The following is a 24,814-nucleotide window of genomic DNA, read 5'->3' as shown; positions in this document are numbered from 1 at the left end:
TGGGGTCTCTGGCCTCAGTGTACAGGAGTCCATCTTCCCAATAGACCCTATGCGTTCCATTTTTCTTGCCTTTGGACTCTTCAGCAGCTTGCTGCCTAAGGCCTTCAAGAGAGTGACAGGTTTCTTGTCCCTTACACAGCTCCTCCCTTGAGGGTCCCCCTGGGCCTAAGAGCTCAACCTGGTAAGGTTCAAGCTCCAAAGGCTCAGTTCCCTCAGAGGGCAGAACTTCTTCCTGAGAAGAGAGGTTCCCTTTCTTTTGCTGTGTTGCAGTTGGTTTCCCAACTGACTTTCCTTTCCTCTTGGTAGGCTGGGTCATTCTTCCAGACTCCAGCTCTACTTGTTCACCCTGTGCCTTGCACTGTGCTCTTGTTTTCACACACACCAGTTCAGGGATACCCAGCATTGCTGCATGGGTTTTTAGTTCTACCTCAGCCCATGCTGAGGACTCCAGGTAATTTCCAAGCAGACAGTCCACTGGGATATTTGAGGAGACCACCACCTGTTTCAGGCCACTGACCCCTCCCCATTCTAAAGTAACCATTGCCATGGGATGTACTTTTTTCTGATTGTCAGCGTTGGTGACTGTGTAAGTTTTTCCAGTCAGGTATTGGCCAGGGGAAACCAGTTTCTCTGTCACCATGGTGACACTGGCACCTGTATCCCTCAGGCCCTCTATTCTAGTCCCATTAATTAAGAGTTGCTGTCTGTATTTTTGCATGTTAGGCGGCCAGACAGCTAGTGTGGCTAAATCCACCCCACCCTCAGAAACTAGAGTAGCTTCAGTGTGGACCCTGATTTGCTCTGGGCACACTGTTGATCCCACTTGGAGACTAGCCATACCAGTGTTACCTGGATGGGAGTTTGGAGTGGAACCTTTCTTGGGACAGGCCTTGTCTCCAGTTTGGTGTCCATGCTGTTTACAGCTATGACACCAGGCCTTTTTGGGATCAAAGTTTTTACCCTTGTACCCATTGTTTTGTGAAGAGGCTCTGGGCCCACCCTCCTGTGCAGGTTTTTGGGGGCCTGTAGAAGACTCTTTACTATTTTTAGTTTTGGTTGTCTCATCACCCTTCCCCTGGGGAGTCTTTGTGACCCCTTTCTTTTGGTCACCCCCTGTTGAAGTCTTGGACACCCTTGTCTTGACCCAATGGTCCGCCTTCTTTCCCAATTCTTGGGGAGAAATTGGTCCTAGGTCTACCAGATGCTGATGCAGTTTATCATTGAAACAATTACTTAACAGGTGTTCTTTCACAAATAAATTGTACAGCCCATCATAATTACTTACACCACTGCCTTGAATCCAACCATCTAGTGTTTTCACTGAGTAGTCAACAAAGTCAACCCAGGTCTGGCTCGAGGATTTTTGAGCCCCCCTGAACCTAATCCTGTACTCCTCAGTGGAGAATCCAAAGCCCTCAATCAGGGTACCCTTCATGAGGTCATAAGATTCTGCATCTTTTCCAGAGAGTGTGAGGAGTCTATCCCTACACTTTCCAGTGAACATTTCCCAAAGGAGAGCACCCCAGTGAGATCTGTTCACTTTTCTGGTTACACAAGCCCTCTCAAAAGCTGTGAACCACTTGGTGATGTCATCACCATCTTCAAATTTTGTCACAATCCCTTTGGGGATTTTTAACATGTCAGGAGAATCTCTGACCCTATTTATATTGCTGCCACCATTGATGGGTCCTAGGCCCATCTCTTGTCTTTCCCTTTCTATGGCTAGGAGCTGTCTCTCTAAAGCCAATCTTTTGGCCATCCTGGCTAACAGGAGGTCATCTTCACTGAGAGTATCCTCAGTGATTTCAGAAATGGGGGACCCTCCTGTGAGGGACTCACTATTTCTGACTAACACAGTTGGAGACAGGACTTGAGGGGTCCTGTTCTCCCTATTTAGGACTGGAGGAGGGACATTGGCCTCCAAGTCACTAATTTCTTCCTCTGTGATGTCATCATCAGAGGGGTTGGCTTTTTCAAACTCTGCCAACAGCTCCTGGAGCTGAATTTTGGTAGGTCTGGAGCCAATGGTTATTTTTTTGATATTACAGAGAGACCTTAGCTCCCTCATCTTAAGATGGAGGTAAGGTGTGGTGTCGAGTTCCACCACATTCATCTCTGTATCAGACATTATTTTGCTAAGAGTTGGAAGACTTTTTAAAGAATCTAAAAACTGTTTCTAGAATCTAATTTCAAACTTTTAACAAACTTTTAAACTCTAAAAGACAATGCTAAACAGGGACTTAACACACAAGGCCCTAGCAGGACTTTTAAGAATTTAGAAAAATTTCAAATTGCAAAAATGAATTTCTAATGACAATTTTGGAATTTGTCGTGTGATCAGGTATTGGCTGAGTAGTCCAGCAAATGCAAAGTCTTGTATCCCACCGCTGCCACCAATGTAGGAAGTTGGCTCTGTATGTGCTATTTCAAAGTAAGGAATAGCATGCACAGAGTCCAAGGGTTCCCCTTAGAGGTAAGATAGTGGCAAAAAGAGATAATACTAATGCTCTATTTTGTGGTAGTGTGGTCGAGCAGTAGGCTTATCCAAGGAGTAGTGTTAAGCATTTGTTGTACATACACATAGACAATAAATGAGGTACACACACTCAGAGACAAATCCAGCCAATAGGTTTTTATATAGAAAAATATATTTTCTTAGTTTATTTTAAGAACCACAGGTTCAAATTCTACCTGTAATGTCTCATTCGAAAGGTATTGCAGGTAAGTACTTTAGGAACTTCAAATCATCAAAATTGCATGTATACTTTTCAAGTTATTCACAAATAGCTGTTTTAAAAGTGGACACTTAGTGCAATTTTCACAGTTCCTAGGGGAGGTAAGTTTTTGTTAGGTTAACCAGGTAAGTAAGACACTTACAGGGCTTAGTTCTTGGTCCAAGGTAGCCCACCGTTGGGGGTTCAGAGCAACCCCAAAGTCACCACACCAGCAGCTTAGGGCCGGTCAGGTGCAGAGTTCAAAGTGGTGCCCAGAACACATAGGCTAGAATGGAGAGAAGGGGGTGCCCGCGTCTTCGGAGGGCAGACCAGGGGGGTTTTGTAGGGCACCGGGGGGGACACAAGTCCACACAGAAATTTCACCCTCAGCAGCGCGGGGGCGGCCGGGTGCAGTGTAGAAACAGGCGTCGGGTTCGCAATGTTAGTCTATGAGAGATCTCGGGATCTCTTCAGCGCTGCAGGCAGGCAAGGGGGGGATTCCTCGGGGAAACCTCCACTTGGGCGAGGGAGAGGGACTCCTGGGGGTCACTCCTCCAGTGAAAGTCCGGTCCTTCAGGTCCTGGGGGCTGCGGGTGCAGGGTCTCTCCCAGGCGTCGGGACTTTAGGTTCAAAGAGTCGCGGTCAGGGGAAGCCTCGGGATTCCCTCTGCAGGCGGCGCTGTGGGGGCTCAGGGGGGACAGGTTTTGGTACTCACAGTATCAGAGTAGTCCTGGGGTCCCTCCTGAGGTGTTGGATCGCCACCAGCCGAGTCGGGGTCGCCGGGTGCAGTGTTGCAAGTCTCACGCTTCTTGCGGGGAGCTTGCAGGGTTCTTTAAAGCTGCTGGAAACAAAGTTGCAGCTTTTCTTGGAGCAGGTCCGCTGTCCTCGGGAGTTTCTTGTCTTTTCGAAGCAGGGGCAGTCCTCAGAGGATGTCGAGGTCGCTGGTCCCTTTGGAAGGCGTCGCTGGAGCAGGATCTTTGGAAGGCAGGAGACAGGCCGGTGAGTTTCTGGAGCCAAGGCAGTTGTCGTCTTCTGGTCTTCCGCTGCAGGGGTTTTCAGCTGGGCAGTCCTTCTTCTTGTAGTTGCAGGAATCTAATTTTCTAGGGTTCAGGGTAGCCCTTAAATACTAAATTTAAGGGCGTGTTTAGGTCTGGGGGGTTAGTAGCCAATGGCTACTAGCCCTGAGGGTGGGTACACCCTCTTTGTGCCTCCTCCCAAGGGGAGGGGGACACAATCCTAACCCTATTGGGGGAATCCTCCATCTGCAAGATGGAGGATTTCTAAAAGTTAGAGTCACCTCAGCTCAGGACACCTTAGGGGCTGTCCTGACTGGCCAGTGACTCCTCCTTGTTTTTCTCATTATTTTCTCCGGCCTTGCCGCCAAAAGTGGGGCCTGGCCGGAGGGGGCGGGCAACTCCACTAGCTGGAGTGTCCTGCTGGGTTGGCACAAAGGAGGTGAGCCTTTGAGGCTCACCGCCAGGTGTGACAATTCCTGCCTGGGGGAGGTGTTAGCATCTCCACCCAGTGCAGGCTTTGTTACTGGCCTCAGAGTGACAAAGGCACTCTCCCCATGGGGCCAGCAACATGTCTCGGTTTGTGGCAGGCTGCTAAAACTAGTCAGCCTACACAGATAGTCGGTTAAGTTTCAGGGGGCACCTCTAAGGTGCCCTCTGTGGTGTATTTTACAATAAAATGTACACTGGCATCAGTGTGCATTTATTGTGCTGAGAAGTTTGATACCAAACTTCCCAGTTTTCAGTGTAGCCATTATGGTGCTGTGGAGTTCGTGTTTGACAGACTCCCAGACCATATACTCTTATGGCTACCCTGCACTTACAATGTCTAAGGTTTTGTTTAGACACTGTAGGGGTACCATGCTCGTGCACTGGTACCCTCACCTATGGTATAGTGCACCCTGCCTTAGGGCTGTAAGGCCTGCTAGAGGGGTGGCTTACCTATACTGCATAGGCAGTGAGAGGCTGGCATGGCACCCTGAGGGGAGTGCCATGTCGACTTACTCGTTTTGTCCTCACTAGCACACACAAGCTGGCAAGCAGTGTGTCTGTGCTGAGTGAGAGGTCTCCAGGGTGGCATAAGACATGCTGCAGCCCTTAGAGACCTTCCTTGGCATCAGGGCCCTTGGTACTAGAAGTACCAGTTACAAGGGACTTATCTGGATGCCAGGGTCTGCCAATTGTGGATACAAAAGTACAGGTTAGGGAAAGAACACTGGTGCTGGGGCCTGGTTAGCAGGCCTCAGCACACTTTCAATTGTAAACATAGCATCAGCAAAGGCAAAAAGTCAGGGGGCAACCATGCCAAGGAGGCATTTCCTTACAGGAACCCTTGGACTCTGTGCATGCTATTCCTTACTTTGAAATAGCACATACAGAGCCAACTTCCTACAGTAACTTTTTCCTGCGATGTCAGATTTCCAAAAGCAATATACCGTTTTGTCTGCTGGACTCTTCTGGTTGCGGGGATATAAAGGGCTTGTAGGTTCATCAAGAACCCTAGGTACCCAGAGCCAATAAATGAGCTGCACCCTGCAGTTGGTTTTCATTCTATACTGGGTATACAGCAATTCATTTGCTGAAATATGAAGAGTGAAAAATAGGTATCAAGAAAACCTTTGCATTTCCAAAATGGGCTCAAGATAAGGTTTTGAGGAGCAGTGATTATTTGCACATCTCTGAATTCCGGGGTGCCCATACTAGCATGTGAATTGCAGGGCATTTCTCAAATAGACGTCTTTTTTTACACACTCTCTTATATTTGGAAGGAGAAAATGTAGAGAAAGATAAGGGGCAATAACACTTGTTTTGCTATTCTATGTTCCCCCAAGTCTCCCGATAAAAATGATACCTCACTTGTGTGGGTAGGCCTAGCGCCCGCAACAGGAAATGCCCCAAAACACAACGTGGACACATCCCATTTTTTTGACAGAAAACAGAGCTGTTTTTTGCAAAGTGCCTAGCTGTGGATTTTGGCCTCTAGCTCAGCCGGCACCTAGGGAAACCTACCAACCCTATGCATTTTTTAAAACTAGAGACCTAGGGGAATCCAAGATGGGGTGACTTGTGGGGCTCTGACCAGGTTCTGTTACCCAGAATCCTTTGCAAACCTCAAAGTGGCTAAAAAAACACGTTTTCCTCTCATTTCGGTGACACACAACGGTCAATGTTGGTCCTTACGTGAGGCAGCTGTTGACCCTGGGGTGATCCATTCCTGACGCAGGCACTAGGTGTAGGCACTCAAGTGGGGTAGTGTTTTTATCAGGACAGGTGAGGAGTCACTGGGTGGTAGGAATTTTGTGGATCCCAGCATATTCCTGTAGTTTGTGTGACAGAAATGCGAGAAAAATAGAGTTTTTATTCAACATTTCAGCTTTGCAGGGTATTCTGGGTAAGAAAACTTTGGGGAATCCACACAAGTCACACCTCTGTGGACTCCCCCGAATGTCTAGTTTCCAGAAAGTTTGGGTGTAGTGTGTTTCTCTATATGGCCGCCGAATCCAGGACCAAAAACACAGGTGCCTGCCTTACAAAACCAGTTTGTTTTGCCATAGATAATTTTGATGTCTCCACAATACGATTTGGGTGGTGGAATTTGGGGCTGAACTAAATTGGGGAGCTCCCAAGAGAGCGAGCCCTCTCTCTCTCTCTCTGCTTGCCGCCGCATTCACCTGCTCTCTGGGCTGGGCTAACCCACTATTACCCAGTTGCACAAACAGCTTGCGAAGGGACAGCAGGACTGTCCTCATGACCTCCCTCATAATGTACTGGAAGAGGAGTTATCGAATGGGACTCCTCCTGCGCCATTGTCCTATCCCTCAGATGCTGTCTCAGTATCTGATGTCTCAGTCTCTGATCCTATGTCAGAGCGGTCCTCTATAACCCGAGTGCAGGCAGCAGTCATCCATCAAGATGCCATCTCTGCTATTGGCTAAACTGTTGCTCTAAAACACTAGCCTACGTAGACAGTCACAAAATCGATGGTGTGTGTGAGATACGTGCAACAGTAGAGGCCACCTTACCTGCGCTTCTTCCCTCAATCAGCACGTTCTTTCAAGACACTCAAAAAACACCTTGTCACATACCATTCGTCCCAGTCTTTATCACCTCCTGCGCCCAGTCCAACAATCATTATTGGTGCTCCCACTCCCTCCTCCTAGGATTCCCTCATTACCACCCAGCAAAAGTGCCCTTCATCTCTCCATAGCCGCCCTCCACCCCGCACATACATTTCATTGGTATTATAGCGCAGGTAATGGCTGACTTTACTAATGTACTCAGCTATTTACATAAAATACAGATTTGCTCTTTGCAGTAGGCATATAAACCTTCTGCGCATCTTTATGGCACTAAAACTGCCACTAGACAAGTCTGACCCTTTCCCCCCCCCCCAGGAAAACCACACACATATTGACAAAAGTGAGATATATATGACAGCCAACCACCTGAAACTCAACTCAAGCAAAACCGAAATAATTCTCTTTGGCCCACACAAAAACACCTGGGACCCCTCATGGTGGCCCACCACGCTAGGCCCTGCACCCACCCCGCCAACCACGCACGCAACCTCAGCATCATCCTAGACTCCTCCCTCTCCATGACCCAACAAATCAACGCTCTCACCTCCTCATGCTTCAACACACTCCGTATACTGAAAAAAACATTAAAATGGAGCCCCACAGAGACCAGAAAAATTGTCTCTCACGCACTCATCAGCAGCAGACTTGATTACGGAAACGCCCTCTGCGCCGGCACCACTCTAAAACTCAAGCGCAAACTACACGCATCCAGAACTCAGCAGCACGACTCATCCTCGACCTCCCCGGACACGAACACATCTCTCCACACCTCAAATCCCTCCACTGCCTCCCCATTGACAAAGGGATCACCTTCAAGATCCTCATCCTCGCACACAAATCACTCCACAACACAGGCCCTGCCTACCTCAACGAGAGTCACCTTCCACACCCCTACACGAAACCTCCGCTCAGCTGACCTCTCTCTCGCCTCTGTCCCCCGCATCAAACACACCACCACCGGGGGCATATCCTTCTCCTACCTTGCACCCAAAACCTGGAACGCCCTCCCAACCCACCTTCGCAAGATCCAAAACCTACTTCTTTTCAAGAAGGGCCTCAAAACCTGGCTTTTCGAACATTGAACCTCCCAGCCCCTTTCCCTCCCCCCCCCCCCAGCGCCTTGAGACCCTCACGGGTGAGTAGCGCGCTTTTTAAAATCTCTTTGATTGATTGATATATATAGATCTATATATATATATCTACATAGATATATCTATAGATATATCCACGTACATAGATATATCTACATAGATATATCTATATATATATATATAGATCTACATATAGTTCTATTTTTTTTTTAGTTGTTGTATGGTTCCTTGGGGGCCAAATGGCCCCCAGGGAAACCCTACAACATCAACAAAAAATCATATTGCCCCCACAGGGGGTCACCCTGCCCACGGGCGACCCCCTGTCTTTTGATTTTATTTTATTCATTTAAAAAAAAAAAAAAAATCCCCTGGGGGGGGGGGGGGCGACCCGTTTTCTGAGGGGGCCGACCCCCCCTAGTGAAATCCCTGGTGTCTAGTGGTGTTTCCTGGCCCCCGATCGCAGGCCAGGAAACAGTTTCAGAAGGTCTCGTAAGAAAGGGGAGAGTCTCCCCTTTCTTACGAGGCCTTTTGAAAGTTTTCCTGGCCCCCCAATTGCAGCTGTGCTGCGATCGGGGGGCCAGGAAACACTTTCAGGAAGGCCTCGTAAGAAAGGGGAGACTCTCCCCTTTCTTACGAGGCCTTCCCGAACGTGGGGAAGGCCGTTTTCCCCATTGAAGCAGGAAGCGGCCGCAAGGCTGCTTCCTGCTTTGATGGGGAAAACAACTTTGTAACGTCAGCGCGCCTCGTGGTGCGCTGACCTCACAAAGGGGCGGGTGGGGGGGTGGGGGGGGGAGACACGGAAGCTTCTGTGTCTCCCGGGGAAAGGAAAAAATAAAAAATAAATCCTCGGGTGCGACGCACCGAGGATTTATTAATACCCTTCCTGGTGTCGGCCACTGGTCGTGACCCGCACCAGGGAGGGAGTGTGGGCGTCGCCCAGTGGCCGACGCCCGCACTAAAAAGGTTAAGATATATAATGTTTCTCACAGATGCTGGAGAGTGTTAGAAATCTAACTGAACAGTGAAATTGATGTGACACTGCTGGCTGTAGCACGAGGAAGATAAATAGTAGATATTTCATCACTTGCCCCCCAGACTAATCCCCACCCGTCAGCCAACGAGACTAGGGAAATAAAGCATCGTCGTTTCAGCCCTCCGTCATCGGGACCTGCGTCTGGGTCTGCTCCACGGTGCCCCGAGTTTCCAGGAGCCAGATCGACCCTTGCCCAACTCTTAGAGTTTTATGAGGTCATGCGCCTCATATTTGGGCACGAGGGGTCCCCACTTGTTCTGCACCGGCGTCTTTGGTTTCGGCTCCGGGAGCACCCATGGATCTGAGCCGGTGTAAGTCGTACCACTTCCACCTTCCTCAATGCTGGTTCCAACATCAGCATTCCCGACAGCGCCTGTTCCCCTGGGTGGCGTCTACCCCATCCTCATTGCCAACTCCGACACGGAGCGGGACCGGCGTCCTGCTACGCCAATTCCAACTTCAACAGGGACCTTGCTCCCTAAGTCGGATCCTGACCCTTATTCTCTTGGGTTGGGGTATGGTGAGGATTAGGAGGGGTCGCTGGACCCTTTAGAATAGCAGCTAGAAGATCCCATGGACTAACGGACGGACCTGGTTGAGGTCAGTGGCCTGGATACTTCCCTGACAGTGGTATGCTTTCTCCCCTGCTGTGGCTGCTGAGGAGGGAGTGTTCTACTCAGTGGTGGTACAAAGAGTGGCTGAGGTCCTGTGCCTCGACCTGCCTTCGATGGCAGTCAGGACGAACCTCCTGACATAGGTGCTTCCTCTTCTAAACCTCTTTTGTCCTTCAATGAAGCCCTTACTGATGTCCTGCTGGGGACCTGGTCCAAACCCAGCACAGGGGCTCCTGTGAACAGGACAATTGCCCGCTGCTGTAGACCTGATCCAAATGACCCAGTGTTCCTGACTAACACCCAAACCTTTAGAGCTAAGTTATCCAAGCCTCCACATTCCCAGGTGCACTCCCTTCTGCAACCCCAGTTAGGGATTCCAAGAGGCTGGACCAGCTTGGGAAGATGTTTTCTTCCTCCAGGCTGGCATTGCGGTCCGTGAACACTGCATGCCTTTTGGGCATTTACTCTTATACTTTATGAGACACGGTTGCGCAGGTGCTGCCACGGGTCCCAGAGGAGACCCGGGCTATTCTCTCCCAAGCTGTTGCTAATTGGAGAGGTGCAGCAAAGTCACAATATGATGCGGGCTGGATATGACTGACTCCCTAGGCAGATCAGGTGCATGAATAGTGGCCTTGAGGCACCACGCCTGGTTGAGAATGTCTGGCTTTTCGGGGGGATGTCCAATTCATCTTTCTGGACATGCCCTTTGATGGCACCAGTCTTTTTGGAGACAAACCAGACTCTGCGCTCGAGTGCTTTTAAGGAGTCCTGGGCACGGCCAGGTCCTTGGGCCTCACAGATGTCCCCCTACCCCTTTTGTAGCTATGGAAGGGGCACCCAACCACATACTTTCTCCTCCAGACACAGTGCTGCTTGTGCTGCCCAGCCTCTGTATGGCTGGGGACGTGGAATCCAATGTCCTCGTGCATCATAGAGCCAGCGGTCTAGCGAGTCCATCCCAACCCTGCAGCGGCCTCCAAACTTTCCCAGTCTGATGCTTCCCCATCAGGGATTCTCCATCACCTGCCCCTCTGGCAGTTCATCAAGACAGACAGACAGGTGGGTTTTACAAATAGTCCAAATGGGTTACTCCCTCACCTTCGAGACTACCCCTCCACCTCGCCACCGTCCTATGTTCGGATGGCAGAGGATCACATGGCACTTCTCCGCGAGGAGGTTATGGCTCTCTTGGCCAAGGAAGCCATAGGGAAGGGTCTCTGTGCCAGAAGTAGGCTGTGGTTGTTATTCCTGCTACTTTCTGGTCCCCAAAAAGGACGAGCACCGTCTCCCTATCCTAGATCTTTGGTCCATCAATCTGTTCCTCAAGAAGGAGAAGTCCAAAGTGCTCACTCTGGCTCAGGTTCTATTTGCCCTGGACCCAGGAGACTGTTGCCTATTTCAATATTCTCGTCCAGCCTACCCACAGACGTTACTTGTGGGTCACGGTCCGCCATGAACATTTTCAGTTCGCCGTGCTCCCCTTTGGCCTTACCAGCACCCCTCGGGTGTTCACTATGGTGATGGTGGTGGTTGAAGCTCATATGCGCAGGTCCGGGGTTTCAGTCTTCCCCTACCTCAGTGACTGGCTGTTGAAGGCGGGCTTGCCCCAGGCTTTCTTTTTCCACCTGACTCGCTCTCAGATGCTCTTTCATTGAGGATGTTCTGGACACAGTGCAGTTTCGGCCTTATCCCCAAAGTGGCGAGTCCAGGATATTCATGCTATGATAGCGATGTTTCAGCCTCTGTCCTGGATTTCGGTGAGAATGACTAAAAGGCTGATGGGCCTCATGGCCTCATGCATCCTTTTGTGACACATGCCAGATAGCATATTGCACCTGTAGTTCCAGTAGACGAAGCATCAGGGAAATCTCTCCGACATGGTCCAGATCTCGGAGGGAACTGCGCAAGATCAATTGGTGGCTCTTGAACCGAAATTGGGTCAGAGGCAGATCTCTCTCCCTTCCCACAACCAGATCCAACACTAGTGACAGATATGTCACTCCTGGGATGGGGTGACCATACAAGAGAGGTGGAGATCAGACGCTTCTGGGCACCTGTGGAGTACTAGGTCCACATCAATTGTTTGGAGCTCAGGGCGATCAGACTGGCATTGAAAGCATTTCTTTCTTCTCTCAAAGGAAAAATAGTGCAGGTGTTCACAGACCACACCACCGCCTTGCGGTACTGCAAAAAGCAGGGTGGGGTGGGGATGTGTACCCTTTGAGGAGGCTCTGTGCCTCTGGACATGGCTGGAATATCAGGGCATTTCCTTGGTGGTTCAACTCCTGGCAGGCTCTCTGGATGCCAGAGCGGACAAACTCAGTCGTCAATGCGTGGTCGATCATGGGTGGCGTCTCCTTCCTGCGGTGGCACAAGGTCATTTTCAGCAGTTGGGAGAGCCTTGGTTAGATCTGTTCGCCTCCACAGAGAACGCACAATGTCAGCAGTTTTGCGCATTGGATTTTCCAAGGCGGCACTCGCTCAGTGACGCTTTTTGTCTCGAGTGGAGCTCAGGCCTCCTGTACGCCTTTTCAGCCCATACCACTTCTACGTAGAGTTCTCAATAAGATCAAGAGGGACCGGGCCCAGTAATCCTTGCGGCCCTGGACTGGGCACGAAGAGTCTGGTATCCCGAGCTATAGAGCATGGCTATCGATCTTCTGATCAGACTGCATCTTTGGGAGGATCTTCTGTTGCAGCAGCTGGGGAGGGTTCTCAAGCCAAACCTGTGCAATCTCCGCCTTCTTGTGTGGTGATTGATCAGCAGCAATTGACCGCTTTTGACCTTCTGCCCGAAGTATGCAATGTTATCTTGGCAACCAGGTGTCCCTCCGCAAAAACGGCATACTCTTGTTTGCATAAATTTGTGGCATGGTGCACAGATAAGTATGTTGACCCCTCTGTGCCCCTCTTTGTGAGCTCCTCTTGTTTACACTTTCTTTGGCCCACCAGCGCTTTGATTTAGGCACCCTCAAAGGTTATTTGTCTACTATCTCTGCATTTCTGAGATTACCTGACCAAACCTCTTTATTTAAGTCTCCTATTGTTGGTAGGTTCCTTAAGGAACTTACCCATGTTTCCTCAAGGAACTTACCCACGTTTCCTCTATCACCTTTCATCATGCCCCAATGGGATTTGAATTTGGTTCTGACCTTTCTCCTGTCTACTCCCTTTTAGCTTCTTCACAATTGTCCTTTTAGGCTTCTAACATTAAAAACAGCCTTCCTTGTGGCCATTACATCTGCCTGCAGAGTGAGAGAGCTTCAGGCATTGTCATCTAAGCCACCCTACCTTTTCATCTATCCTGACAAAGTGGTGCTTTGCACCACGGCTTCCTTTTTGCTAAAAGTAGTGATACCTTTTAATGTAGGCCAATCTATCAGCCTGCCTACTTTTGACGCACCCCCTCATCTTTCTAAGGAAGAGGAAAGACTCCACCGACTGGACTCAAAAAGAGCTTTGGTGGTTCTCCCTTGATCGTACCAAAGGGTTGCAGGTGGATGATCAACTCTGTTGGGTATGTGGGTGCGAAGAAAGGTCGGGCTGTCCAGAAGAGAACCATCTCTAGATGGGTCGGTCTCTGCATTAAAATGTTCTGCGCATTGGCTAAAAAGCAACCTCTAGGGCTGCAGCCACTGCGTTAGCTCGCAGAGTACCAGTCTTGGACATCTGTCAGACAGCAACTTGGGCATCCCTGCACATGTTCACCAGACATTACTGTCTGGACAGTCGGGTCCGAAGGGATGGGTACTTTGCCCATTCCGCCCTGCAGGACTTCCTAGTATGATCTTAGTTTGCAGACCCTCGTATTGCTTAGGTATCTATTCTGAGGTAGGGAATCTGTGACTAGAAGTCTCTATCAGATGAATAAGTTACTTATCTTTGGTAACATCTTATCTGGTAGAGACCTATTCTAGTTGCAGATTCCTTACTGACCCACCCATCCTCCCCGCTCTGCAAACTGATTTCTAGGGACAGGGACTTCCTTTTTAGGGCCCTAATTTTGACACACCAGTGGACAGTGTTCTTCATGGCTCCATACTTGTGGTGTGGAAAGGCGCAAAAAAAACCTGTCACCATGCTGGTATAGCACCTATATAGGTCCATTGACGTCATATCTCGTGCGCACGACGCCGAAGACGGACATGAAGCCGACCAATGCCATCTGATGGCATGCAGGGATACTGCTCAAGAAAAATCTCCAGGTCCAGACTGATTCCTGGGGGGAAAGTTTAATGTAAGGAATCTGCAACTAGAATATGTCTTTACCAGGTAAGGAATTACCAAAGGCAAGTAACTTGTTTATCATGTCGTTTTGTTTCAGTTGCCTCTTAAACCAATTACTTCACCTCGATCTGCAAAGGTGACTGACTTCAGTGCTGTGCCTACTGGAGAGCCCTAGCTGTCAAATAGAAGTATTTATAGATAGGAGTTTAAAGAAACCCAAACCACCAATGTGTTTCCTGGACAAGCTGGGCATAACTCAGCTGTCATGTACACACCATAGCTCACATGTAACAGTTGTCAGCATACATCTTTGAACTACTGAGACAGTGACATTCCTTTTGACAAGGGATCCCTGATGAAGGGAAAGCAGATAGGCACCTCAGTACAGTTACAAGACATGCAGAGTTTCCTCCGGTGCACTCACAGTCCCTCTAGCAGACACAGGCGTTTGGCTGCATTAAATTATATGGGGGTCAAATAAGACCCATGAATTGTGCAATGTTTTGAATGCAGTAAATCTTGCATGTTCTTGTCCAGTATGACTTTAGCAGCCACCGAAGATGTGCCAGCGCTCCATGTTGTAACAGATAGGGGCAGCAGCCCAGTGACGCTTTAATAATTTGGTATCTTGTCCTGGACAGAGGCCAACCACAATCATAACCCCTGGAGGACAATCCCTCTTGGTCACTGCACCTGGCTGCCCCATCCCCAACACACGTCAGATCGTGCTGGGTTGAATAGTTTTGTTTTTTAGAATAGATGTATTTTGTGTTAACTCAGAATCTCTTGCACGACATTGATGTTTGATAGCCTTCTTCAAAGCATCCTTTCTGTAAAGAATTTTCGTTAGCAGTCCTTTTGTCACCATGTTGCTTTTTCCCCTCCCTCGCCCTGAGTTGTTTTCCCACTCCCACCCTCCAGTGTATCTTCTTCCCCCCCTTCCAACTCCCCAGTGTATCTTCTTCCCTTCCCACTCCCATGTCTGCATTGCTTCTTTCCTCTCCCATGCCCACCCCTGTTGTCCATGTTGTTTCTTTCCTCCTACCACCCTTATCCGTGTTGCTTCTCCTCCTCCCCCCAGTCACCCTCTTGTTTTCCGTGTTACCGACTCTCCACTTGCCATAAGAAAAGAAAAGCTCTGTGACGTGCTCAACACTGGGCATGTCACAGCACTTGTTTTGATCCCATTGTCATTTGTCAGGGTTGCCCATTCCTTAATACTGTTCCTCCCGTTGTCTTTTTCCTTTTGTGTCTCTCCTTCACACTCATGGCGGTTGTGGCGCTTTGAATCGGCTCACTTATGTCAACTATTTTACTTTTCATTTTCAATTTGTGGCAAGAAATGTCCAGTTAGAAATGTACAATGCTAATAGCTCTAACTTGAGCAAACGTGAGACCCATTGCATTGCAAATGCTTTTTAATCTCTGTAGCAGTCTATTAACACAAAGTGCTCTGTATAGGAACGTTATCAACTTTCTACAGGTAGACAGAGCATACAGTTCCACCATAGTTCAGGTGGGTGACGGTGCATCCAAAAGGTAGGCCAAAGCTCTCTAGCTATAGGTACTATCTTTAGTATGCTGACGTAATTGGTTTGTACCTACTCCAAAGACTCCTGAGCGGCCTCAAATGTCAAAAATCTATTATGAGGGTACAGAATTATTGCCAAGGTCTGACATTTCCCACCCCGTTTCCATCGACCTACCAGCATACTTTCAGCAACGTGTGTGAATAGTCTAAATACACATATCTAACACAAAAAGTCAGCTTTTCAAGATCCTTTTAATCGCTGACCAGCATATGATCACCATATGTCCTGTTGAGCAATAATTTTCCCAATAATCATCTTTTGCTAGCCAATGCACTGGTGAACAATACATATTATACCCCCTTTGAGACTCCTCATCACTACTACTTCTGTCCTTTGGACTAAACGACCAGTTCTGCCTGTTCTGAGTGGGCCCTTCGTCTGGTATATAGCCTGTATAGGAGGTGCTGTGTAATATTCTTTGACATAAGGACATGTAATCTCATGGCTGAATCTCCTTGTGTCCTTCTGAAGTTTAATTTTAGTATGTTAAAAATTATTCATGTTTGGCATTCTCTTTATTGATTTCTTCTAGTATCTTCTTGTAGACAGAGGCTTTTCTAGAATTACCTTCTTTTTTTCAGTTAAGCATGCCATGAGAGTGCATGTGTTTTCCATCTGTCTACCTTGTGTACTTCCCTTCCCTTAAATTCGCCACACTCTATGTTCCTCTCTCTCACTCCTGTGCTTCTCCCCCACACCCCTCTCTGACGTGCAAACCAGAAAATTGCCCTGTGTTGCTTTTTCACCTGTGTGCTTCTCTCCCCTATGTACTTCTCTTATCTTCACTGCTCGTTGCTGTATTATCACTTCTACCACCCACATCCTCTATGTTGCTTCCTCCTCTGCCCTCCCTAGCCCTCCATGTAGATTCCCTCCTCCCACGTCCTCCGTGTTGCTTCTCCCCACCTGCTTTAAAAAAAAAATCTACTTTGTGCTACTTCATTCTTCTTATTTTCAAATCCAACTCTGATTAGTAGATTAGTAGATAAAAAAACAAAGCTCCTACATCATTTCGAAGGTCACATCATAGGCTGATTTTTTTCCTTCTTTAGCCATGCTACACTACATCAGGATGTTGTACAGCATGGCTAAAACCCATTGATAAAGCCAATAAATCCCTAAGGTGAGATCTGTTAGCTTTGCCAATGCTTGTTTGAATCATCTCACTTAAATATTCATCAGGCACCGTTCCTTTTCATCTCCAATTTGAAAAATATATAAAATTAACTTTAGGAATTAAAGGTGTTTTCAAAGCTATAAGGAAAGAAATACCAGTGCAAGTTGTTTGTTTAAAAATATAGGGGGTTATTACAACTTTGGAGGAGGTGTTAATCCGTCCCAAAAGTGGTGGATATACCACCAGCCTTATTACGAGTCCATTATATCCTATGGAACTCGTAATACGGCTGGTGGTATATCCGTCACATTTGAGACGGATTAGCACCTCCTCCAAAGTTGTAATAACCCCCATAAACTCTTTAGGATATAAACATGCAGGAAACGATACATCAGATCCCTTAATTTGGTAGACATTTGTGTCTCAAACACTGTTATTTTTATAGGAATTTGTCAATATGTAAAACCTGGTTCCAAAAATTGTTTAAGAAACTGTTCTGAGTATCTTCTGTGAATAAAGCTTTCTGCAGTTTTTCAGGCACCTATAAGTGATGATAATATAGTGAAAGGTCAGGTCAGTTATCATGAATAAAAACAATTAAATGGCTTAGGAATACTTTGGAATTGTCAGTTGACGGCAATGGACAATGCTCCCACTCTGTAAACACTCATAATAAAAGCAAAATAGTTCCTTACAATTTTCAGAATCTGAAAAAGGTTCTTCATTGTTCATTGAAGCATCTGAATTGAAATCTTCCATTATTTAACTATGTTGATATCCTATCAACTTACAAAAGGACTGGTGTGCAATGTTATCCAGTGAAATGCGAAGAATATACTGTATTTTAAATCAGTTCGTAGGCTCCAAAATTTGATATGGTACTGATTCCCAAAGAACACTACAAGGCAATGGATGTGCAGTGATGTTAACAATAATGGTGATCTCTTTTAGCTCTGTGTGAGGAGTAATGGAGTTCCAGCTCCTGTATCACAATATGTGAGATATGCAGATCCGGCGATGATGGCTGCTGTATTGAAGCCAAACCTCCACTGACCTCCTCCAATGCGGTGGCAGGCCTCAGGCCGCCGTCTGGATTACAAGGTTGCACACCGCTAGGCTTTCTGTGGCAGTCACCCCGCCACGAAAAGCCTGGCGGTCACGCACCCAGCGACAGGAATGTTCATTCCTCTTGCGGGCACACGCGCACACACACACATTCACACGTAAACACACACGTTCACACACTCACACATACACACACACTCAAACGTCACCACAAATGCACACATCCCCCTCACCCGTCCATACACTCACAGGCACCTCCCCACCCCTTCACGCACTCATGCATTTACATACACACCCATTCAGCATACACATGCATGCACTCAGAGACACCCACTCACTTGCATTCATCCATACAAACACCCCATACACTTGCACATACGCACACACATACACTCAGACACTAAAGCATTAAGCACAGCCTACCCACTCCGCAAACACACACATGCACCCAAACACACGACAGACCCTCCCCCCCCCCCCTTTCAGACACCCACTTACCTCTTCCGTCTGGGATGGGATGGGTCCTGCCGGTCTTCCCTCTCCGCCACCACCACGCCACCAGGACACCGCCGATCCGTATTATGGCTCGTAATATGGAGGGTGGAGTCATGATGGCGTGGCGGTGCCGGCGAAGGAACAGCTTCTGCACCGCCGACCGCCAGAGCAAATGATGGCTGCTCGCCGTCTCATAAATGGCGGTGAGTATCCACCACTCATAATATGGAGGTCTGCTGACAGCCAGCACTGGCGGTCGAATGGCGGGTTTGGCTCTGGCGGTCAATGGAATTGACCGCTAAAGTCGTAATGAGGGCCTTGGTGTTTCATATCCTGGAAATGCAAATTACTTCAAAGATGCTGAATCTGTAGTTGTAGGTTCACTTATTGCCGGAGGGTGTTGATGTGAATACAGTTGTAGCAATCATCCTGAATTTTGCAGCAAGTTCAGTTGTGAAAGACGCTCCACGTCTGGATCAGTACTTCTAGTTTGTTGCAAAGATGGAGACTTGGGAGACTGAAGCATCTGGGGTGTAACCAGTAATTTCTGTTTGGTCCACCTCTTCTCGGGGAAACTCCAGAATAGGCAGAGGACATGCTAGTTTAATTTGGAGGCACTTTAGCTGCAGCAGTGGGCCACTGAACAGAATCGGCCACACAATGCTTATTTGTGTGATTGACGATGCTAAATGTGTGACAGCATTTAGCATGAGGAGCAGTGCTTGGGACAGAGAATTGCAGCAAGGAAAAATTAGATCTGAAGGGATGGCCATCAAAGAAGACAGAGTAAAGGACAAAAAAATAGGAAACTTTTTTTCTTGGAGGACTGGGACAGGGCAGAAAGGAAATTGAGCACCTTTTCGTTTCGGCTGCCCTAAAACATTACAAAATGCTGCGAAGTGTGTTGGGGAAAAACGTCACTTGACTTGAGGTAGATCTAGTGTCCATGCAAATGTATTCATCCAAAACATGAGAGCTACAGGCATTGAATAGGAAGGTCACTTTGCTGGAGTTTTAGTGATTGACTTGCAGTCATATGGACAGTTAAACTGCTAGTTTAGGATCTGTGCTGCTTCCTTGTTGATATTCTTGGTGCCCCTACAATTAGTGTGGCATCTTATTTGATGGAAAATGAACATTTTCATCTTGCGCAGGGGATAGCAACTGTAGCAGGTGAAAAAGGGATTGTTTTCCATGAAGTGTGAGACCATTATGGCATCCAGTGAACCTCGGGGTGGTGCACGAGGGCAAACAGTGTGTTACAGGAAGAGGCACTGGAAGCAATTCTGTCAAAAGAAAGAGAAGGGAGGCACCCTGGGCTTGACACAGAGTATACTGCACTTTCCCTTAAGTGGGACTGATTTTTGTTGCTCTTTATTAGGTCTATAGGGTAGTATATCTGGGTGCTAGGTCGTTCACAGGTTCCTCAATGGAGATTGTATATCAAGCATAGAAACTCCTATCCTTTTCCAACTCGCCCCTACACTTGCTTCATTCCCCATATTCTCAGCTTAAAGTGACCATTGTATTTTTTTCATGGAGGATATCTCAAGTTGGCTAATATTTCAGTTTAATGTGGTGTTGGTATCGTGAATTATATGTGCATGAATCATTGTTTTAAAAAATAACTGTCTTTAATTAAATTATTGAAACCTAGACTGCAGCAAAAAAGCAAATGCTACTAAAATACGTTGTCAAAAAAGACACCCTTTTACATGGTTAAAAAAACACTTCTATGCATACATAATGCTGCAAAACTATTGTTACAGATACGTAACTCCTCTTGTATATATTTAGTGTGCATAGCTGCTCTTAATTGGTTTGTGTCAAACTACTGTGCTATTGATGAACTGTTCAGTTTGCATATATTTTTGTCAACATTTTATAGCAAATTGGAACTGTCTATTAAACAGTATAAAAAGGCACAGAAAGTTGCTCTCTGGACAATCGGTAAACCCCTTAGCAGCTCCCACCCTTCTCAAACCCAACAATAGATGGACAATATAGCTTTTATGTAATTTGGTCCCTTGGCCCACTCAGTGTTCAGGTACAGAAGTGTCAGGAATCTATTGGTGAACTGTTAAATGAATTTTGAAGATTGACAGGTAAATTCCACAAGGGGTTTTTAATTTCATTCTCTAACATACCTTATTCTTTCTTTTTCACAGAGTAGTAAAATGGGGATGGAAGCAGTTCTGGCATTGTTGGAAGCAACCCCTGACACTCCAGCATGTGTTGTGAGTCTGTCTGGGAACCAGTCTGTTAGACTGCCTCTAATGGAGTGTGTTCAAGTGGTAAGTACCTTGAAAAATAAGTCTCACTTTGAAATCCATGTGTAACCCAGTGATGGATATGTTTTATATTTAAAACAAATACTTTGAAATAATTAATATTCAACGAAATCTTGATGCTGAAAATTGCCAACTGTGAACAAATTAATTTTGGGAGGGAAGGTGTTCTGAAACTTGAAGCAACTCAAACAAGTCTGATGATTTGACACCCACTGAGACCCTAGCAATATTGTAACAGAAAGACGTATGTACATGCTGGACATTTATAATGTAATTTGGCCTAGTTTCAAGCTGGTAGTTAAGGAGCAAAATCATTCTTTTGTCTGTCACTTAAAAGCTTTGATTATAAATTTAGAGACAAATTAACATAAACACTCAAGTACTTTTCAGAGTAAAACGAAACAAAATAGACAGTGCTACAGAAACCCTTAAAATATTATTATATGGTAGATAAATTCTACCTGGTGGAGCAGTAAGCACATCATACACATTGAATGGGTTCATGTAGTGCCTGAATTGAGATATGGGTTGTATTGTAGGAGATATGCAAAAAAAGCCTGACCAGATGTTTTTAGGCCCTGGCACTTGCTAGATCAACATACATTAGGTTTCTTCCACTTCGTTCTGAGTCTCTGTATATGAGGTTCACAAGCTGATGCCACCCCAAGCAGTCTGCATTTTAGTGATATTAGAAATGTAGCACATGCACAGTCTCTTGATAGAGGGTTACACTTCAGAGAACCCCGCAAACCAGCACTTTTCTCATATCCCACCAGCATTAAGATATTGAAGCTATGTCAAGCGTAAAACCTGCTCTATTCACACGACACCTAGGACATGTATCAGAAAATGTAGAATTCATCCAGTGCATACTAACTGGTGTCCCATAAACCTGGTGCAAAAAAACAAACCCAAAATGTAGCAACTTATGCTTATAATTTAAAGACACCTCTATAGTCTTCATGGAAACCTTAGCCCACTGCTAGGCTCATAACACACAACCAAGTTCCACATTCCAGGCATGTCGAAAAACCACAAACGTTATGTGGCCCAGAGTCCATCATGACTGCACACACATTGCAAAATAGGTGTTTTGGTGTTTCTGAGGACTGAATTTGGTTCATCAATTTGGGTTGTGGAAATCCTCATTTAATGAATTACACAGGTGAAATAAATGTAGTTATTGGTGAAAGTGGGACTTTGTCTAATTCCATATGGCTAAAGGTCAATCTCCATTGTTGTTTAGCTCATAAAGTTAATATCAAAAGTCAACTTGAGTCCGTGAATCCGCGAGAATGGGTAAAGAAGAGAGGAGGTCTCCCTGTAGATTCCTTCAGCCTCCACCATGCACCAGTGTTGTGTGGATAGGCTGAATCTCATTGAATGGAGCTTGAAAGGCACTGGGCAATAGTGTATCTAGCGGTAACTGTTTAGCAATTGCCTTCTCAATACTAACAGGTAATAAGCATACAGAGCCTGAACCAAGAGGAAGTATCCCTTTAGGTCAGGAACTGCCAGTCCCCCTGTTTCATATGATGCAAACCGTTTCATATGATGGTCACCCTCTGCGACTGCCCTCCCAAATCAATTGTATACATGCTTATGTGCATAGCTCTTTATACCTCTGTTAGCATTTACCTTCAAAATATATCAGTGGTTCCTTTGATAAGTCAAGGAGCAGGGAAGACCGTGGGCATCATTGCTTTGGGAAATTTCTCCAGAAGGTACTTCATTGATAATGAGCCTTGTTCCTGCAGTGGTGTATAGCGGAATAACCAGTTAGGCCTGGCCCTGATCCCTCACAACACCTCAAACAGAAGAGCTACTCAACTGAGTCAAAGGCGTTCTTAGGCTTCATCAGAATTTGGCGGCTGAATGAGGAGTTCCAGATCAATACTATGAATAATGGAAAAGGCCCTTCTCAAAGCATTCTGTATGGATCTGGTCAATTTCAAAACTGCTCGCTCCAGCGGGAGCAAGAAATGCTAGCATGGAAATGACCAATGAGCTAGTATTGTTGCTAATGGTATATTATCTGCATTAATCTTCAACAATTACCTGTGCAAGGAACATTCCACTCCAGTTTTGGCAGATTTCACAGAAGTGAGTGGAATCGAACAGCTGCTGTCTCAGAAGTGACTCCTAACTCATTCAGAGAAGGAGGAACAGGACCTAAATCAGATTACAATATGTTGTTATAAAATTTGATGCCAATGCCAACAGGGCTTAGGACTTTACTATTAGATAACTTTAAAATCTCCTCTTTGATGTCCTCGCTGTGAGTGGTGCACGTAGATGCTCTTGTGCATGTACCAGTCATATCAAGTGCATTGTTCAGGACTGTGCTGATGTCACTTTCCTAGACTACACCGTATCTCTGATGTAGTCTGCCTACTGCTTTTTCAATATATTAATTTAAGTCAGTATGAGCAATATAACTGTTGTTCAGTCTAGTAGTGTGCCATTCTCAATCCATGCAAAGGCCACCTAGTTTAAGTGCATTAAATTCAGCTATAGCCTGGTATGATTTAGAAGAATACATTTACTGGTATTACAGATCAAACACTTCAACCCCACCCTTCAGTGACACCTCTTCCAAAGAGTAACCAAAGTAGCTGTGTTCACAAAGAAGCTCTTTGAATTTCAATTGTAGGAGATCACTTTGATCCCTGGAGACCCGATTGTTACCACTAAGCTCCCACTCTATATTTCCCTCCACTAATCAGGTGTAACCTAACTTGCAGTTTCAGATTTTATCAAGAAGTTTGATTTACGTGCACATTTAAAAAACAAGGCTCAGCGACCATACCTTAATCACGATTGGTTGTAACTCCTGGCAGCCCAGTTAAATCTGTTACGAAGCGCTTGGCATGATAGCAAATGCCTTGCAATAATGAAGCAACAATAGAGGTGAGGCCTCTAGTATTTCTGTTCACCGCCTCACCATTACCATCAGCAAGATTTAAGTGTGCCATGTTTTTAAAGCTGGCATCTAACACCAGCTAAATAGTGATTACACCCTAGTATGGACAAGTGGAGTGAATAGCAGTTATTTCCTGTCTGTACATGATGCCGGCGGCCCAGTAAGAACAACCAGCCTGCAACCAGATACTCACCAAAGACCTGCAGGCCTCCCTGACCCCTTGGGATGCATGCAAGTCTGCGCCAGGATATTCAACGTGTTTCCAGGTCTGCAGCACCTCAGGTTTCTAGATGAACTCTGAAGGACATCGAGGATACACCTATGTCCTATAGTGTGGACTGGGGCCAAGCCATGCTCCGCATGCCACCACTCAGGTGCCTGTTGGTCAGCAATATATCCATTTTAAGCATGGCTTTCATTGCAAGGCTTGAAGTGCATCCTGTCCCCTGACAAAGCTGGGCCCCACCACACAAGAAGGGTGAGAAAAGTCCCTTGCCAATACTACCCCTGTAGAGCTCCTCGGTACCATTGTGTCCGGTCTTGACAACCATAATAGTGCCATCAACAAAGAAAAGAGAGTCACACGGCCCGATTCAATTGCGAAGGACTACTTCCATAATGATGGGCACCACAGATGCAACAGGCTAGCCCATCTCTGGCAAATCCAGTAGTCATACAAGACCAAGTCAAGTTCACAGAGAAAACTGAACGATGTACATAATGTATTATTACCCTGCCCTCTACATCGAGGGCAAGGGAATAAGACAAGTGAAACTCCAGACAGCAGCTCTCTCACTGCCCATATCAATGACAGCAACATGCAACAAATGAATATATACCTGTCCCCTCAGTTCAGCATGTAAGCAAATGCGAGAGTAAAGAAATGAGATTGTCTTCCACTAATATTTTAAGCCTAGCTGGCTGCTGCACGGCCAGCATACCAGATACTTTTAGCCCTTCGCAGCTCATTTACAGAACTAAAAATGTTTACGTGCATGCTGCATCACAATTGTAAAGTCGTAATAAATACCCACTTTCAGAATTTAAGTATCCAGACCTTTTAGCTGGTTTGAGAGTTCAGCCAAGGTCCCTGTAGTTCAGCAGTTTTTGATCATAGGCCTAGGGTTGTCATTAGGCTGTAGTTTGAGGCTCAGTAACCTGTGAGCCTTTTCCACAAGGGAAGCTTAGATTGATTAGGTTTTGGTAGGAGTGATAAAATATAGCCTCCTAGCCAGGCAGCATCACATGAACTATTTATTATCCAAGCGATTTTAAGGATGACATAACTGATAGCTAATTATGGGAGCAATAATTGATTTGGATTTTGTTATGGTCAACCTTAACTAATAGGGCTGGCCATGGAAACATAAACATAGTAAGAATTTTTAGGTGATGTTGTTATCTAGAGGAATGAGGAGGTACAATAACGTGGATTGTTAAATGAGAGTCAAAATGAAGGATTTTCCTGTGGTGCGTATAAAGTGCATTGAAAGATCCTGTGCTGGGCTGCTCTCAGTCAATTTGCTTTGTGCATAGGATTCTCAAGAAAAGTCTTA

At 46.4% G+C, this 24,814-nt stretch overlaps 1 protein-coding gene across 2 annotated transcripts in view; it reads left to right on the top strand.

Annotated features, from left to right (window-relative positions):
• The window catches only part of PFKL (phosphofructokinase, liver type), a 304,230-nt gene that overhangs the window by 131,855 nt on the left and 147,561 nt on the right, over positions 1–24,814 (top strand). For both annotated transcript variants that reach the window (XM_069225784.1, XM_069225783.1), the window contains exon 10: positions 20,213–20,338. In XM_069225784.1, the coding sequence (XP_069081885.1) occupies positions 20,213–20,338 (126 nt within the window). The remainder of the gene's footprint in view (positions 1–20,212; positions 20,339–24,814) is intronic.

The sequence above is a fragment of the Pleurodeles waltl genome, chromosome 3_1, assembly GCF_031143425.1.
Source record: "Pleurodeles waltl isolate 20211129_DDA chromosome 3_1, aPleWal1.hap1.20221129, whole genome shotgun sequence".
Lineage (NCBI taxonomy): Eukaryota > Metazoa > Chordata > Amphibia > Caudata > Salamandridae > Pleurodeles > Pleurodeles waltl.
Note: the sequence above shows the minus strand (reverse complement) of the source record. Positions and strands in the feature narration are given on the sequence as shown.